The sequence below is a fragment of the Ambystoma mexicanum genome, chromosome 6p (genome assembly GCF_040938575.1).
Source record: "Ambystoma mexicanum isolate Mex_15411 chromosome 6p, UKY_AmexF1_1, whole genome shotgun sequence".
NCBI lineage: Eukaryota > Metazoa > Chordata > Amphibia > Caudata > Ambystomatidae > Ambystoma > Ambystoma mexicanum.
The window spans coordinates 825,927,926-825,945,819 of record NC_090935.1 but is presented as its reverse complement, the minus strand read 5'-3'; the positions used below and the strand labels follow the sequence as shown (position 1 = coordinate 825,945,819).

At 47.7% G+C, this 17,894-nt stretch overlaps 1 protein-coding gene across 1 annotated transcript in view; it reads left to right on the top strand.

The window, feature by feature from the left end:
• LOC138510049 (uncharacterized) overlaps positions 1 to 16,328 on the top strand; it is a 731,668-nt gene extending 715,340 nt beyond the window's left edge. The window contains exon 13 of the mRNA XM_069625466.1: positions 16,070 to 16,328. Coding sequence (XP_069481567.1) covers positions 16,070 to 16,169 — 100 coding nt within the window. The 3' untranslated portion in view covers positions 16,170 to 16,328. The remainder of the gene's footprint in view (positions 1 to 16,069) is intronic.
• The last annotated feature ends 1,566 nt before the right edge of the window (positions 16,329 to 17,894 follow it).

Below are 17,894 nucleotides of genomic sequence, written 5' to 3'. Positions count from 1 at the left end.
AGTGCATATATCTCGGAAACGGTGCATCATTGGGCCTGGAAACGTGGTTGACCTTGAACTTCTGTTCCTCGTGTCAAGACACCTAAAATTTGCTATGCCTGGTCCTTCTACGACCACCTTAATGTTTTGCCGCTTCCAGCCAACCGTCTCAAGTGTGCAGAGGCTTAAATCCAGGGAACGGGGTGGGGTGTCGACATGTAATGTAGCCAGTGACATCTGGAGAGTCCTAACAGGTAACTGTGCAAAATATGGTGCAGATTGGCTGAACGGTGTGGAATTGTATGAGGAACCTTTCCTTGCACTGGAGTCCTGTCTAAAACAAGCATTTGCAAGGCCAACAGGGCTTGTGTATAGGTATTAGACAGACATTTGCCAGACAATTACTTCATATGCCCAGGCACTCAAGTTTCCCAGCTGTTCCCATATTATGGCCAGGTGTTACCCTTATGGCAGTGACTGGCAAATGCCTATCCATGCCTAATCAGCACCTCAAGCTGTTGGCTTTGCCAATGCATTTTGGTTTCAGTTTGTCTCCCTAAGTAAAAGTGTGTATGCCCGGATGTGCGTGTCTTGTTTGCTATGCCTAGAGAATCAAGCTGCATCTCACTGAGTTGATCCAACAAGGCCATACCTGAAAATGACAAGGCTAGGATAGCAAGTATGGACCACTTTCAGATCTTCTTCTCAAGCTTACTTACCAGTGGGGTTCTGACCTATTTAGCATGTATCTTTTTCTGTGTGGAAGAGTTGCCTGAAATGCCAGGACTTTTCATGATTCAAACTGATAAGTACTGAATTGATAACCTCATAATGTTTGAGTTTGTCTTGTTTGAAAGTATGATGAAAATCCTGCATGCTGGGTGTTTAGGCAGTGCCGGAAATAGAATGGGAGGATTGCTTGCAGCCCCCACTAAACCTTTGCCTCTCAGAAAATTCATCATGAACACTTGGAAAATAACACAAGAGCAAGGGCATTTCCTATAATGTTGCTGCCAAAATATAAAATATTGTCATCTTTTAAAACAAAAATACAGTATTTAAATATTTCCTAAAGAGTACAATCAGAGGTGGATTTCAAATTTGGACAAGGGACAAATGGCCACGCCCCTTTTCCCTGCTCTGCCTCTCTCCCCTCAAATACAGTCAGTGCTGCAAAGGTTCTCCCAGTGAGGTCTTATCTTTTTAATGTGTCTCAGAGGCGGATTATTTACAACAGGAAGTGATTAGAATGGAAAAAGGTAACTGGCATTGACCATTGCTGTGGCACCTTTTTCTTTAAATTATATAAAATGTGATTGTTTGGTTAGAAATTAAGGTGATACAGAACAAGCTGTGTGAAACAATGACCTTGTATGAGATTTTTTGTAAATTCTCATTAATTTCTATGCTGGAGCTTGTAGGCTTCCATTCAGGATGAGGAAAATAAAGCTACAATCATAGGGTGTCATTTTCCAAGTCGAGCGGAGTGGAAAAGTGGTGCTAAACGCATTCATCAACACTTTTTATGCACTGGAGGATTTTGTATGATTTGGCAGTCGAAGTTGGAACGCAGATCGGACTTAACAAGTTTGCCTGCTCTTACAGGTTCCACTGCCCAATCCAACTGGCTTTTCACCAGCATGTATTTTATTGTTGGCGGAAAACCAATGGATTCCTATGGAATCCGACTGTCTTTTACATCTGGTAAAAGCAGACAGATTCCAAAAGAAACCACTGTGGATAACTCCCAAAATCATTGATCTGGGAGGGATTTACACTTTTCCATACATGTAGTAGAAAAGTGAACATCAAAGGCGATAATTGCCAGTGTTTTATTCTTTACTTTTCCAGTACTTGGTGGAAACACTTAAAAGTGCATGGAGGGGCCCTTTTGCAAAAAACTGCAAACTCAAGTGGTCCCCTCTGTGTAATTTAGGGTTCAAAACAAAATGACTCCCTTACTGTTTTTCATCAACACAGTTCCGGAATGATGCATACGTTGTCAGGTTGGTTTATAAAATTGAGTATTATTTTAGGTATTAAAAGCCAAACTTCAACACATATTTGTAGCAACTTGAGCTTGGAAGATGCGTGGTCCAGTAGCAAAATGTCAGCATAGGCTCAAATTCTGGCTTTACCACTTAACCAAAGTGTGTTATCCTGGCCAAATGATTTAATCAGACTGTGCCTTACCTGCCAACATTAGGTGCCCCTTGAAGTGATTCTGTTCACAGTATAAGCTATTTAAAAAAAGTCTCACTCATGGTTTAAGAGATGGGCAGCGCATGTGTCAGGACCTGCCAAGAACACACACACACACATCTTTCTTTGAAAATATCAGGCCACATTTCTTGAACAAAATTGTTACATTCAATAGCAAATCAAAGTAAACACATCAAATAAAAAGCCCTAATGGACAATTGCATATAATAACCAGTAAGTAAACAGTATGTAGCAGACAATGACGAATAAGGAAGTGGCAGGGGAGCAAGGGCCCCTACTCCCTGCCAGGCCTTACCGGGAGCGATACCAGGAAGACAGAAACCCCTTAAACTGCATCATCGGTCTATTGGCCCCACGTCTCCCACCCTGACTCTCTTTCCTGCATGCTAGCACTCTCTTGTGCACTCAACTGAATACAAAGGTTTTGCAAAAATGCAACAAAAAAAGAAAATGTGCTTCAAAATTTAATTTTGTAAGAAACAAAATGTCCTATTCCTTGCTTCAGTATACTGGAGGGGTGGGGGGCTGTCTTTCATAACAAGGTGGCAGAACCACAAGCACCTCCTCCAAGGCCTACTGGTAGTAGCCACAATGTTCAGACTCCAAAAATGAGCACTAACAATGCCTTACCACCAGTTGAAATCCTGTGGTAATCCTACGGGACCAAGTGGCGGAAATGGAAACCAATTTTGGCAGTAATTCTGTGAAATGGTTTGGAAGGGATGGTTTGGTTTTCAAAGGAGGCTCAAATGGCGAAAGGCGATTGATGCTTTTATTACACATTCGGGTATGGGCCCTGGTTTCACATGATCCCTGAGTCCATGCACTGGATTCTAACTGGACTCCTTAAATAATTTCTTTCCAGGAAACCAGTGGTAGTGTTGTAAAAATGCAAGTTCAGCACGGTAAAAAGGTGCGAACATTCCAGCTGCGGGAGTAGCCTGCTAAAATGGGAGTGGGCTTCATTGATAGCCACTTAATCATATTCTATGCACTAGGCTGCAGAATGTCCTGAATAATTGTGTTTCAAGCAAATAACATACAGGCAATAAAACTAGGCTGCTGGTAAGTATATGTAGGTTAACATTAGACCAATGCACTGTAAACAGGCCTCAGAACATGCTTTTCATTAGAAACAAATTCACATTTTATTAACTTGCTTAGTAGCCACAGAGGCTCGCAGCACATTGCAAACTACACATTCCCAGGGTCATATGGTAAGAAAGGAAAAGCCTTGGATACTTTTGAGGTCAGGAAGTGAAACTCATGGGTGCCGGAGAAAGGCAGCGAATGCACAATCATTTTATAATTCGGCATATTAGTTTATGAAACTGGTCTAATGACGGTTTCAAAATGCCCATGGTGGTTTCAAATAGCCCCTTTGCATATCTGAGCCTGGGAAGAGGTTCGAAGAGTTCCTATGATGCAACATTAAAACGGTAGCTTGTCAATCGTTCAAGGCTCCTGCAGTGTCATGATCGGTTATATTCCATGAAAACAGATGGAGATGACTGGCGGCAGATGAATAACGATCTGCTTGTCATCTCAGATGTCTCAATGTTCTGGCACTTAATTGTGGTTTGGACTGTGACATCACAGGGGGTTGAGGGTGGTGTGACAAGGTTTGCAGGGCCCAATCATTTCACTTCTTGGTGTACACTGCATTTTGGATTACTTTTGTAATTTTTTATTGGTGAGTTCTGACGCAACCCGAAGTGCAGTAGTTTTAGCAAGTCCTTACAATTTATGTACTCCTTTGTGTTTGAGGGGCAAGGGACTACAGTCCACTCCCAGCTTCTCATAGTCACTGATAAAGGAGCCTAATTTACCTTCTCTCTTTCTGCAATATCACTTTCAAAAGTAAGACTTCATAAATCCATGTCATGATAATTTTATGTCTAAATAATATTGAAAACCCACCTGATGGAACGTCCCTTTCCCCTATAAAGAAACCAAAGGAAACTGAAGTTGAATGTTATGTATAAGCTGATCAGTCCAACACGCGGTTTCTAGTGCTCTTGTCATCGGCACTTTGTTGATCTCTGTCTAACTTCTGTGCAAAAGCTGTGCTATGTATGCTGCAATCGGGGGGTAACGTCCTGGCAGCCCGAGGTAAAGGCCCTAGTGAAGCAAGGGCGTTTAGTGAGGGCACCGGGATGTTAGCCCCCCCCCCTGTGTAACCCGTGAACTGGTTACTAATGCCATTAGCCTCCCTTGTCACCAAAGCGGTAACCTGGGGTGCTGATAGCGAGGTCTTTCCTATGAATGAAAGGGACACAACGTGGAGCGCCTTTTCCATTTCCGCTGCGTCCAACAAAGGGAGACAGAGAGAAGTAGTGGTGAGCCTCACCACCACCACAATCAGGCAAGTTGGGCTGGGGTTAGGCATTGAGAATATTTTTAAAAGGAAAGGAGGGTGGGGAGAAGATGGTGGTCCGGGCAGAAGGGCAGTCGGCAGGTTCTGTGGAATGCGGGCTGAGATCAGTTTTAGAGAACGACCTGTAGAACCTGATTGGCTGCTCCCCCCACCCTGGGTGCTAATGGACTTCTTGGCAGGACATGAGTAATATCTGGAAAGTGCACTGGAGGCCCAAAGAGACATGCTGCACTAAAAAACTACGTGCACAATCAGTAAAACCATTGAAAAGGGGAAGCTAAAAAAGGAGCTTAGCCTTGAGGCCGGATGCTTTATGATAAATCTCCATACTCCAAACGCTAGAACCTCAATTCCACTCAACCATTCAGCCGCATCCTCAAAGTTGATGTGCCTTTTCAATATTTGCCATCAACATGGTTAACAGCGAACTAATACTGCAGCTGGGAAGTTGCCAGTGTATGAAGGTCTGACAGTTTTAGACCTACGTTTTAGCAATAGCAAACCCGTGGCCTGGGATGTCAATTCGCCAAAAGGCCAGTGGTAGTGGAGGTGACATTACACAGCTAATGGAAATGTCGTGACATTACATTTGACCTCGATAACCTCACAGAAAGTGACAAAGTGACGTCCCATGACCTCTGAATCCATTTACATCAAATTAAGTGACATTACATAGAACTAAAAAACAGTTATTGAAGCAGACAGCATATAAGCTAAGGACACTACTTTCATGTGACCAATTTACTGGCATCCTATACTAGGTGCAGCCAATGTATGTTATAAACAGCTATACATTTTCAGGTGATGCAAAGAGTAGGCATTTAAAGGTTGTTCATGCTCCTATGCCCGGCAGAGTGATTGGTCGTGAGTGAATATTTTTTTTTTTAACGATTACAAAAAACGAGTTAGAAGAGCACTCTGTGACCAGTCTTTTTACATCAAACTGGCAGCCCCTGCGATGCACACTAATGCGCGTAGGAGCTGACTGGCACTCCAGGACATAGAAGCTGCCTCAATGAAGAACGGGTACTTTTATGTGTGTGTTTGTGTGTGTGTTGGGTGTTCGTGTTTGTGTGTGAGTTTGAGTGCATTATGGTGGGGGGAGTCTTGGGAGGGAAGGGAGGTGGTGGAGGCTGAGGGAGAATTGGGGCGGTAAAACCCACCCCACACCAATTGCAAGCAAATTGGGGAGGTTGAAGAAATGTCCTTTTTTCAATTTTTTTAGGCCTCCTAAAATACGCCGAAAATAATCAGTCTTTTTGTTAGGCGACCTGCAAAAATAGAGAAAATGACATTGACATATATAATGTGCCTCCTCACATGTCTAATTGCCACCATAATGTGCCAAGCACAGCATCGCCACCTACTGACAGTAATGCCTTACATGCCCAGCAGTCACAATATGTAATGTGCAGTCTCCCATATTCAAACACTGCCATCATATGCAAGCTGCAACCTCACATGCCCCAGTAATCCCATTCAATGACAGTGGCCCTCATTCCGAGGTTGGTGGTAGTCATGGTGCAATTTGCGCCATGACTGCCACCAATATCGGGTCCGGCACCGGTATGGTTCAATGGGGACTTACCGGTGTAGTCCGACCTTTGCGGGACCGGTACGTCCCCATTGAAAATGCCATTCCCCATTCCCATTTGAGCCCCCATAGGGCTCAATGGGAATGGGGAGGGTGCTAATAACAGGCTTGCGCCTTGCGAGCCCGTTATTTGCGCCCTGGTCTCTTAACGGGTCCCGTCCACAACGGCTGGTCAGACCAGCCGTTAATGGTGGGACCTGCTAAGGGACCTTGTAGTAGGGCGGTAAGGGATTACCGGCACCGGTCTCCATACCGGTGCCCGGTATCCCTTACTGGCCACCTTGAAATGAGGGCCAGTGTCTCATGTGCACAACAGAGTCACTGTAGGCACAGTGCAGCAATGGTGTAGGCAAACTTTGGCCTGAGGGTCCAGGCCCACTCTCTTATCACTGAGCGCAACCTGCCACATGGCCTGCATGGGAAGGGATGAGCATGGAGGGGCTTCTCTTCCTGACTTACAGCAATACACCTCATAGTCTTCATAAATTAGCAAACTTAAAAGTGTACAGCAGAGAGTACAGCAGGGAAATAAACCACCACTTTCCAATTAGCTCCATTGGTCTGACTAGAGATAGATTTTGTTAATTTAAATAGATGGAAATGGAGTCAGGGCACAGGATTGCACAAACACACATCGAATTAAACCCCCAGAATGTTAGATGTTCATTCTGCAATGCACAAGTGAGCACAGGATCTTTGCAACAAATGTAGCAATGCTGCGAAAAACAAACGCAGATATAGCCCATTAATAGAGCAATAGAACCTGAGGGGGGAGGGTATTACCAGTCTGCTAATGCCCCTTTGGGAATCAGTTACATGCCCAACCTTAGTGTGGGCCTTAACATGAGCCCCGGGGCATTAACAGACCGTTAATGCCTCCTGAAGGTTCTATAGCTGGTAGTATCCCGGCACGTTGTACCGAGGTACTAATAATGTGTTTTTCTCAAGTTGAGAAATTACGTGTAAACCGTCTCTCAACTCGAGAAAAACGACAAATAAAAAGGCTGCCATGGATCGGGGAGAAGGGAACTACATGGGGTCTCTTCTCCCTTTCCATGGCGGCCATAGCCTGATCATAGCGGCACAGGGAAGGACAGAGCAGCTCAGGTAAGTGGGGCGGAATCAGGGAGAGGGAAATGAGATGTGGAAATGGTGGTGGGAAGGGGATGCAGGGACCGGTCGCACTTAGCGTCAAGAAAGATGGCATCCTCCCACTTTGAGGAGGCTCGAAGTGGGGACTTTCCAGGTGTGGTAAAGCCCCCGTTCCGAGCCTCCTCATTGGCTGGGAGGCCGTCACACCACCCTTGCCGGGTACTATTCCCATTTTCGTGTAGTAGCTAGTTGGTCTAACTGGGAATCGGTTGAACCCGTTTTAAAACCTTTTGCATGGGTTTACAAATCCTATGCACATTCTACATAATTCTAGAAGACAAAGTTGTCAAACAACAACTGCAAGAAGGTGACTATGACACAGCTCTTCTGGATTGTGTTTATGTATGAAAGTCTTACAATCACTGGGCAGTTTGAAGGGTTCTGAAGTTGTGCCATGTCAGGTGTGATGAAATAAACCAGTCCTGGACTGCCATATTTTTTAAACAAATCATTATTCGCACAATAATACATTTCTATAAAAGCATTAACGCATAGCATATGATTCCAAACATATATAAACACAATTAAATCAAGGTACATTTCATATAATAACAGTCCTAAACCTGTATGTCAATTAATATCAAACTAATTAGGATCTAAGGTTACCACATCTTGCGAGATTGCAACTTTAGAAAACCCTGAAGCATCTAAAGAAGGAACAATCCTATTACTACGATATAAAGAGCTAACGAATAGGGGCGCTGTTGAGCAGCCTACAAAATGGCTGCCTAGCTGTTGAGCTCTGTGCCCAGTAACCTGTCATCGGATTGCATCGGCGGCTTACAACGATAGCCCGCATTGATAATACTTGCTGCGTGTAGCGGCGGTCTCGGGCTACAACCCCATCCAACCCCGACAAAAATTGTACATTTGCAGCCGAGTTGCGGCGACCTGCCGCCTGAACTGAGCGGGCCGCGAGGGGCCTACCCTGGACTAAGCTGGGTGCATCCTGAGCACCCGTTCATGCGCGACTTCCTGGAGGTGGCATCCGCCCGGCCCCTGCGACACGCCTGGCTGCGGCGCCTACAGCGGACACTCTCCTTCCTCCTCTACCCGTGGGCCGGCTTGGGGCTGCCGTAGTTGTGCCCCCTCCGCTGTGGCGGGCTGAGCTTGGGCTCTGGCTGGTGCCACTCACCGCGGGCCTCCCCCCCTGGTTCCGGCTCCCTATCCACCTCGCGCTGCCCTGGTCTGACGTCGGGCGCGGCCTGCTGTGGGCGCCCGCAGCTCCATCGGATCCCGCGCTGCGGGGGGAACCGGAGTCAGCCTGCCTAGGCGGACTCCTGCTCCTCACCGTGCGGCCCCTTTCCATCATACCAACCGGACGGCAGGTGAGGAGCTGGGGGGCCGCCTGATTGCAGCTGTAAACCCCCTTTTACTTGACTATACGGTCCCCTACTCCCAGTTGACATTACCTCAGTGGGCCTGCGCTGCTGCTGTCTTCTGCAGGGGCCGCCAGCGGAGCCCAGGGGCACCAAACTAATAAGCAACAAAGCCCGTGCCCTATGGTGGGCCGCGCATAACACGCTGCGCACCGGACACTGGCTACACCTAGGCAGGCAACAGCTGTAGACTTTAGAGGGAGATCCACCCCTCCTTACGAGCCGGCGCTGCTCTGGCATCAACTGCCACCTACATTGTGGCATCATCTTCCTGTGGGGGGCTCTACTCCAGGCCTTACACCCTGGCCCCTGGTCGTGGAAACTCCTCACACTTGATCAGTGCAGTTGGCTGAGCGGACCCTCAGTACTTTGCCCTGCGTGCCCCCGCTCCGCTCTAACATTGCACCTGTGTCCTACTCTGCTCTCCTTCTGTGCTCATTCTCCCCCTGTGCCCTTCCTCTGCTGCACCTCGGGGTGGAGGACCTTCCTACGGCCTCTCACCGATCCAAGGTGGTTGGGCAGTGATCCCGGGCCCTGACCTTGTGGCTGCCTGGTGGGGGCCCCCCGGGATCCACCAACGGGTGCGCCAGTAATCTCAGACACCCAGCCGGCGCCCGCTCCTTCTGCCACCCCACACCGCCATTCCAGGGGCCTGGTAGACCTGCTCCCCGGACTACACAGGAGGCGCCTGCCTACATCTGCACGCATCATCACCCGCCCTCAGGATGCCAAATAGGTCTTGCGGAGCTACCAAGGCTGGGACTATGGATAAATTCACCAAGCCAGCACCCAGAGCAGAGTAAGGTGCCTCCTCCTCGAACCATGATGACATAGAGGCGCCATCGGACCCCCCCAGCCCAATCTCACGGCAATGATGGAGTCTATGGCGAAGAAGTTCGCCGCTTTCCATGAGAAACTAGATGACATAAACGCGAACGTGGCCTCACTTATGGCACAAGAATAACTGAGGCCGAAACCAGAATTGGGGCGAATGAGGAAGACGTACTCGCCCTCCAAAACACTGTCACCGAGCTGGTGCACGACATGAAGAGTGTCAAGGCCAAGTGTGATGACCTAGAGTCGAGGTCACGCAGAAATAACATCCGCATCGTGGGGGTTCCTGAGTCTGCACTCAAGGGTCGGATGGAACTGGCAGTGGAGACCCTCCTCAAAGACCTCCTCAGCGACCCTCCGCTTTCCCCATTCTTCACAGTTGAGCAGGCACATCGCTCGCTAGCTCCCCAACCCAAGCCAGGCGACTTCCCCTGGCCAATAATAGCTAAGATTCTTAGCTACAGAGACAGAGACCACATACTACGCCTTGCACGTGAGAAAGGTGAGCTGAGAATGGATTTGGAAACTATCTGAATTTTCCTGGACTCTTATGTGGGGGCCCAGGCGGGTGCAGACAATTCAACAGTGTGAAGAAAATGCTCAGGGAAAGGAAAATCGAATATGCAATGTTACTCCCAGCGTGGCTGAAATTAACCCACCATAACAAACTATACTTCTTCACGGTTCCGGACGAAGCTGTGAAATTTATTGAATCACAGATCCCCCTAAGAGAACCTGCAGATGACCTAATGGACAACGACTGAGGTGGTTTACATTTACAATTAGGGAGGTGTCCTCCGGGGCGCATCCACGGCCACTGGCGGGAGCTTCTTCTTCCTCCAATGATATGACAGTTCACACCACCTACACCGTTGGAAGACAGATGCTATATACCCTTCCCCCTAGCGGGTGACACTTTTCCCCTGTTTGGCACTGACGCTTGGATGTGGTGTGCCCCGCGGCCCTTGGACCTCCCCCCCCACAGCCTCTGAGCAGGCAGTCATACCCTGTTAACAGCAATCTTATCTCTTCTTGTCTGCTACCATCCGCCATTATGCCTTGTTTGTAACAAAGCGCACTGAAATACCGCCACCAGTACAGAGGTGCCTATTGCACCGCACTACTTGCTAAATTGGGTACACGGCAGTGGCGACCCCCGCTGCAATTGCAATACCTGTATTGTTGGCTTGTTTTCAGCTCTACCCCTGTTGGGCAAATGGGCTGATGTTGCCAGGTTGTGCATGGTACTCTGGCACCACTGTTCTGGGTGGAGAATGCTACACTGCTGGTTGGGGGTGGGCAGTGAGGGTGGGGTTGGCAAAGTTGAGGGTTGTTTAAACGAAAATGGCATGAGAGCGGGAACCATGGTCACAAGGCGGTGCGACTTCACTGAGGCTGGGCGCATGGCATTGAATGGCAACAAATATCGCTGCAGGGATGTTCCTTGATACGGCACCATGTCCCTTAATATTATGACATGGAAAGTCCGCGGGTTGAGCAACTTCACTAAAGCTTGCAGGATAACCGCTTACGCCCAGAGGCATGGAATTAAAATACTCCTCCTGCAAGAAACACATGACATGGGGCGCCTAGCAACATGCCTAGCTCCGGCGTGGAGCTCTAACAGGTACTACACAAAATACTCTACTCAGTCAAGGGGAGTGCTCACCCTGGTCCACAAATCAGTCCAATTTTCACTGCGCACCAGTCACATAGACCCGGAGGGCAAATATGTAATTCTTCACTGCTTTCTAGATAATGTAGAATACCTCCTAGTGAACACATATGCCCCAAACTTCGACGCCTCAGATTTCTTCGATGAAGTTACCACCGTACTCTCGAGATATATCGGAGTCCCAATCTTCTGGGGAGGGGACATGAACCCGATCCTTGACAACGACCTAGATAGATCAGGCACTGCCCGCAGAGCAATTTCACATGTTGCCAACCGATTACATGCACACGCTGCCACACTGGGCCTTAGCAATGTGTGGAGGGTCCTCCACACACACGCGAGAGAGTATACCTTTTACTCATCAGTACACGATAGCCTATTGAGAATTGACCTCTTTCTCATATCGAGTGGGATGGTGGGTAGGACCACAGACACACAGTTATTACCACGTACACTTTCAGATCACTCCCCGGTAACGCTGCGGATCGAACTGGGGCATGTCCGGCCTTCCCGCTCTGCTTGGCGTTTCAAGTCGGAAGCATTGAGAGATATTGTCTTCAAAGCTGATATTCTAGCCGACATTAACTCCTTCTTTGACTGCAATAAAAGACATGACACACCTGATGGGGTCCGGGGGCAGGCGTCCAAGGTCTTCATTAGATGGAAGTGCATCTCCAGGGAGGCCGGGGTCCTCAGAGACATCAAAAATAGCCTGCAGCGCCCCGAAACAAAGCTTAAAGAACTTGAGAGGGAGTACACCACTGCCCCTTCCCTGGCCATACTGGCACGGATAAGGTCAGAACTGGAGACCTTTGAGGCCCACGCTCAGAATGAGATACAATACTACGCCCGTCCCCTGGTGGCGCGAAGATACGGTGAGGGAGACAGACCGGGGAGAACTTTATCTAGACTGGTCCGCGCGGAACGGGGCAGAATCCGCATAGACTGCATCAGGGACACTGAGGGCGCCCAGCACTGGTCCAACCAATGCATCCTCGAGACATTCACCGAATTTTACACAACCCTGTATGCCCCCCAGCGGGAGCACAGCATACAGGACACAAACCTCCTTCTCGATCAAATCCCCATGACCCTCCTTTCTTGCGCCACTAGAGATCAGATGGATATTCCGATCACCCTCGATGAGATCACAGTTGCTATCTCGGGCCTCCCGAAGGGTAAGGCACCTGGCCCAGATGGGCTCACCTCTGAGTTTTATCTAGAGCACATTGCCATCCTAGCACCCAGGCTCCTTGATGTCTGGAATGAATCGCTCAGACTGGCCACCTTGCCCCAGTCCATGCGCGAAGCCCTCATAACCATGCTCCCCAAGCCGGGTAAACCACTGGACTAATGCGGGTCACAGACCCCTGTCCCTAATTAACACTGACATGAAAATCTTCGCCAAAATAATTGCAAATAGATTCCTCCGCAAAATGACCCACTTGGTTCACCCAGATCAGAGTGGCTTCGTCCCCGGTCGATCAACGGCCCTCAACATCCACCGGCTGTTCAATGTCATGTCCAGAATCGACCCCGATGCCAGGGCTGTAGCGGTCACCCTTGATGCCCAGAAGGCATTTGACATGGTGTCCTGGCAATACATGTGGGCGGTGCTGCATAAAATGGGGATTGCCCCTTGCATGATCTCATACATCAAACTACTGTATACGAACCCGGTGGCCAGAGTCCTAATTAATTCCCAGACCTCACCTCTCTTCATGCTCCACAGAGGCACTCGCCAGGGTTGCCCGTTTTCCCCAATACTGTTTGCGCTGGCGATTGAGCCTGTGGCCGACAATGTTAGAACAGGCATGCCCGAAAGGAAATACGTCTGCGAGACACTCCAGAGATAATCTTGCTATACGCCGACGACGTACTCCTCTATATCAGAGACCCATCCGCCCATCTAGACTCAAATATTCGCGACATTACCAAAATCGGCACATTCTCGGGCTTCACTATAAACTACACTAAATCTGAAATATTCCTGCTTACCTCGGCAACCTCCCAACCATTATGTGAATTCCTTCTCCGCTGGTCCCCAGGCGGAATCAGATATCTCGGGGTTCAAATATCCCTCTCTAGACCTTCGCTACTGGCTGACAACTACACAGCCATGGCGCAGCTTGTGGAGGCCCGAATGTCGAGTTGGCGCAATCTCCCCCTTTCCCTGCCGGGCAGGCTGTCCCTAATTAAAATGATAATTGTCCCTAAGCTTCTATACATCTTTGTAAACGTCCCGATCTGGCCTGGGAAACAATACATTAAGAACTTACACACCGCATGCACCCAATTTCTGTGGCACTCCGGCGCGGTTCGTAAGAAGTGGCAACACATGGCTCTCCCATATGATAAAAGGGGCTTCACGGCCCCTGACCTCGCTCGATTTTGGGTTGCAGCACAAGCACAGCATGCTACACACTGGTATACATACTCATACCACCCGCCCACATGTGAAACTTGAGAAACTAGCAAGCGATGAGGTCAACACTTTGTCCCTTATTCTTCATCACGCTTACTGCACTGACGCCCCGGCGGACCCCGTGGCTGCCACAATCATGGCATGGAGACGGTTATTGCAGTCCCATCCAGACTATCACCCATACTACAAGTGGCTGCCCATCTCGGAGTTCCCGGGCCTCAGCCCCACTCATGACAAACTCCTCATGCGACACTGCCATGATCTTGGCTATTGAGCACTGACCGACCTATTTCCCGAAGGTAAATTTATCACTCCACAGACATGGCGCCCTGGGCATTCTGGCTCGGTGCTGGAACTACTGGAATACTTTAGGTTGAGGGTGGCGATCCGCGCCATGTGGCCCTCCTATCCAGACGAACCCCCATACTCACCTGAAATCCACTTCATAACCAACTCAGCCGGGGCTAAGGGCATAACATCCTCCATGTATCAAATGCTGCAGGAAAAATTGGGTGACGCACCTCAGACACCACGGGATGCATGGAACGTCGAACTGGGCCTGACTATCACGGATGCCATGTGGGGTAGGATGTGCACACATACACGTAAGGTCTCCCTGAATGCTAGATTTCGCTGCATGCAATATAAGCTGCTGAACTGCCTATACTACACTCCGCACAGGGTGGGGAGATTTGCACACAGCCAGGCCCATACTTGCCCGAGATGTAAATCCACGGAAGCAGACCACATTCACATGTTCTAGTCTTGTGATGCGCTGGGCCCGTACTGGAAAGCCATCATAGAGGCCCTCTCTGAGATAACTAGGATTCATATTGCTCCCGACCCACTGGCCGCTCTGTTTGGACTATGGGATGGGCCTGAGTTGCGAAAGGCGTCCAAGTTTTTGAACATCGGTACCATGGTGGCCAAAAAATATATACTACAGTGCTTGAAGCGCCGTTCCCCCCCCCCCTCTTTTGAGTTGTTGCTGAAGACTCCCACCTGGACCCAAAGGTGCAAAGAGGACTATATCAGCACTCTCCCCACGTCCTCTCACCCTAAAAACATATGGTCTGATGTTTGTAGCTACCTGAATAGCAAAGACGATATTGAACTGCTCTCCTCCCCCTGCCGGACTCATAGACTTGGCCACTTCCTGAAATGAGCTGAACTGAGTAAGATGCCGCCTGTCCTTTCTGTTAACCACTGTATGCATTGCCATTCATGTGTCTTTAACATTATTTATTATATGCACCGTATTGTTTACCTGTTCCTGCCTCATGCCAATAAAGAAAAGTAAAAAAAAAGAGCTAACGAATAAAACATGTATATCTTTTTCAACAATTCGTGTACATATAGGTAGTATAAGAAAACAAAGGCTGACACTTAGCCACCAAACTTGGAGGCAGAAGGTTTAGCCGTAATCTTACATACAGGGCTCTCTTCCGTGGGCACAAGGTCCAACTACGATATGGCTCACATCCCCATGTAGTCTTGAAACATAGATATTCTAGGGGTAAAGGACCTAAAAGAGAGCCAGATTTGAAATCGTTCAGAGGCCACTCATCAAAGGCTGCTTTGATTCTGCAACTGACGAAAAACCCAGGTCAAGAAAGTGGATTTAAAGAAGATAAGTCACTTCCACCGGCCAACCCTCATTTGGGTTGCTAAACTCTCAAAGAGTATTTTTATAGACGATTAAATCCTCCTTCATACGGAGATGAAGCCAAATCCAATAAGGGCTTTAGCCAAGCCTCATGCCAGATGGTTTTCTAGCCCACTTCTAGAAAAATCCGGATTTTAGTAACACTTTTTAGGAGACCTAACATATTTTTTAGTATGTATTTTCACCCTGTGAACCTGCCCCACATAGAGCTGCCGAGGGGGCTTGAGCTTTGTATACTTTGAGTGCCCGGATGGTAACTCTACCCCCACAAATTCTCGTAAAAGTTAGGGTGTTTTCTGAGCGTTGCCTCAACACCCAGCTGTGTTGCTCCAAGAGCCATTAGCTGATAATCTGTCAAATTATTTAGCCTGATAAATTTCAACTCCTTTGTATTTAAAAGGGATCCTTTTCTTTCTAAGTATGTGGCAAACCATGGATACAGTGTTCGATGTATTTACTTCCAGAGCCCCTACATCCTTCTTCAATGTATTTAGCTGGCTCATGATCCTCCAAGGCGTTCACAATCAAGATTCTGGATTAAGTAAACTAACATCTTAGTATATGAACATTTTAATATATGATAGAAACAACAGGGGGGCAAAGACACATCCCTTTCTTACTCCAATATCAACTTTAAAAGAATAAGTGCATCTCCCTCATTCTCCAACTAAATCTAACCATGGGCTGTCTGTCATATTGTTTTGTATCAAGTTGCACAAAAACAGAAATGTAAATCAAGGTAATTTTTTATGTTTTACCTTGCAGATGGATAACAGCTTTAAAAATTTCAATCAGCAAATGGCTGCCTTTACATCAAGCAATTCAAGACTTCATGAATCGACCACCCGAAGAAACCAGAATGTGAAGGCAAAAGACACTCACGTTAATGGACTTGCAATTTCTCTTCAAGTGGCGTGCTCCAAGCATCTATTTCCAGGCATCTATTAGAACACGAATCAGGGTATATTGCACAGTATATTTCACAAGAATGCGAACTAGAAAAATAAATATTTTTTGTACTGATGCAGACTGTCTTTTATGCTTTGCTGTGCCGTGTATGCTCTTTGAAAAGTGACTTTCATTCCTTGCAATTATGTCATCTGATGTATGAACTCAATGGATTGAAGTTCATAACCAAATATTGGCAATGGAAGCAGGGGCGTGTCCATGGAGTGGCCTGGGGTGGCAAGTGCTACCCCTGGCATCTGATTGGCCACCCCAGGTGCAACCCCATTATCCTAAACTATGATCATTATGTGGGTGTGTGCTTGTACTTCATCCCACTCCTGCATAAATCAGTGCCCAACTTGGGCCACCCCAGTCAAAGGGGTCTGGACACGCCACTGGGTGGAAGCTGCAAAGACTGAAGAAATGCTTCACGGGAATGTTGGATGACTTTGCGCGTAAGGCCCTACTTATTTTGGCAAGTTCAATGCTATGCTACAAAAAACAAAATGTGCTTGGTTACGCATACAAGTTATATGCCATTCGTTTGCAAGTGGGTCCCAAACAAACTCAACTTTATGATTCTTAGTGGCACCTTATCTCCACTATCATTATTCAAGCCATCAAGTCTACCATCCAATTCTTTATTCCAATACATTTTTCATTTGCCTGGCAAATTAATTAAGAAGTCACTGGCCTGGTAGAGGTGGTAGAGCAGTGGAACAAAATCTGATGTTGGCCAGAAGTCGTACAATGGATATCATAGGCCCCTGTGCACAGTGGCACATGTGTACCATGACTGGGATCACTTGAGTTTCACTCATAAAGGTAAAATAGATATAAAGTCCTAATCAGTCTCTAAAGACCAAGGTCAATGCTTGGGACAAGGTACCTAGAAGAATCTGGAAAGGGGCTACTAGTCAACACAATCACTGCTCCAGTTTCCCTGCTGGCTTGAGTGTGTTGATGTAGCAAGCTGGCGTGGTGGGATTTGAGCACTACAGCCTCTGTCAATGAACTGAGACACCTCAAAGGCTGGACAGAGTTTAGGTACTGCAGGTGGTAGCACAAAGGTATATATGGGCATCTTGAAATTAGAAAAGCAGGAGATTTGGCACAAGACCTAAGCATCTGAACTGATGGAAGATGGCTTCAACTCCGGTGTCTCGAGTGGCTATACTTGAGGGCTTAGTTAAGGAAAGCAGAATGTTGGTGCTCAGAAGGCAGCTTGGTGCATGAAGTGTTGGCATCTCAAAGGCACTTTTATGGTGGCTCCAAAGTGTGTTGAATGTTTAGGATGAAAGTCAGAGCAACAGCAGTGCCCGAAGCAATACCTCAGGGCATTAAAACGTGGTGTGGGTCTGGCAAAAGAACCCAAATGTGCTGGAGCTTTATTCTGCATTTCTTATACCACGAAATATTGCAAGTGACTCACAGGACACTGCATGCACTCAGAGCGGCTGCGTGTCCTGGTGAAAGGAACATTGGGGCAGGCAAGCTGCAGCGTTCTTTCAGCTACCGTCTCATTATTCCTCAGAGACCACTGGAGTGGAGGCACTCTCTCTCTTCTTTAATAGATATCGTCAACCCCATTTTTAACAGCTACAACAGGAATCAACAGAGTGGTGGGTGACCACTCCATTTA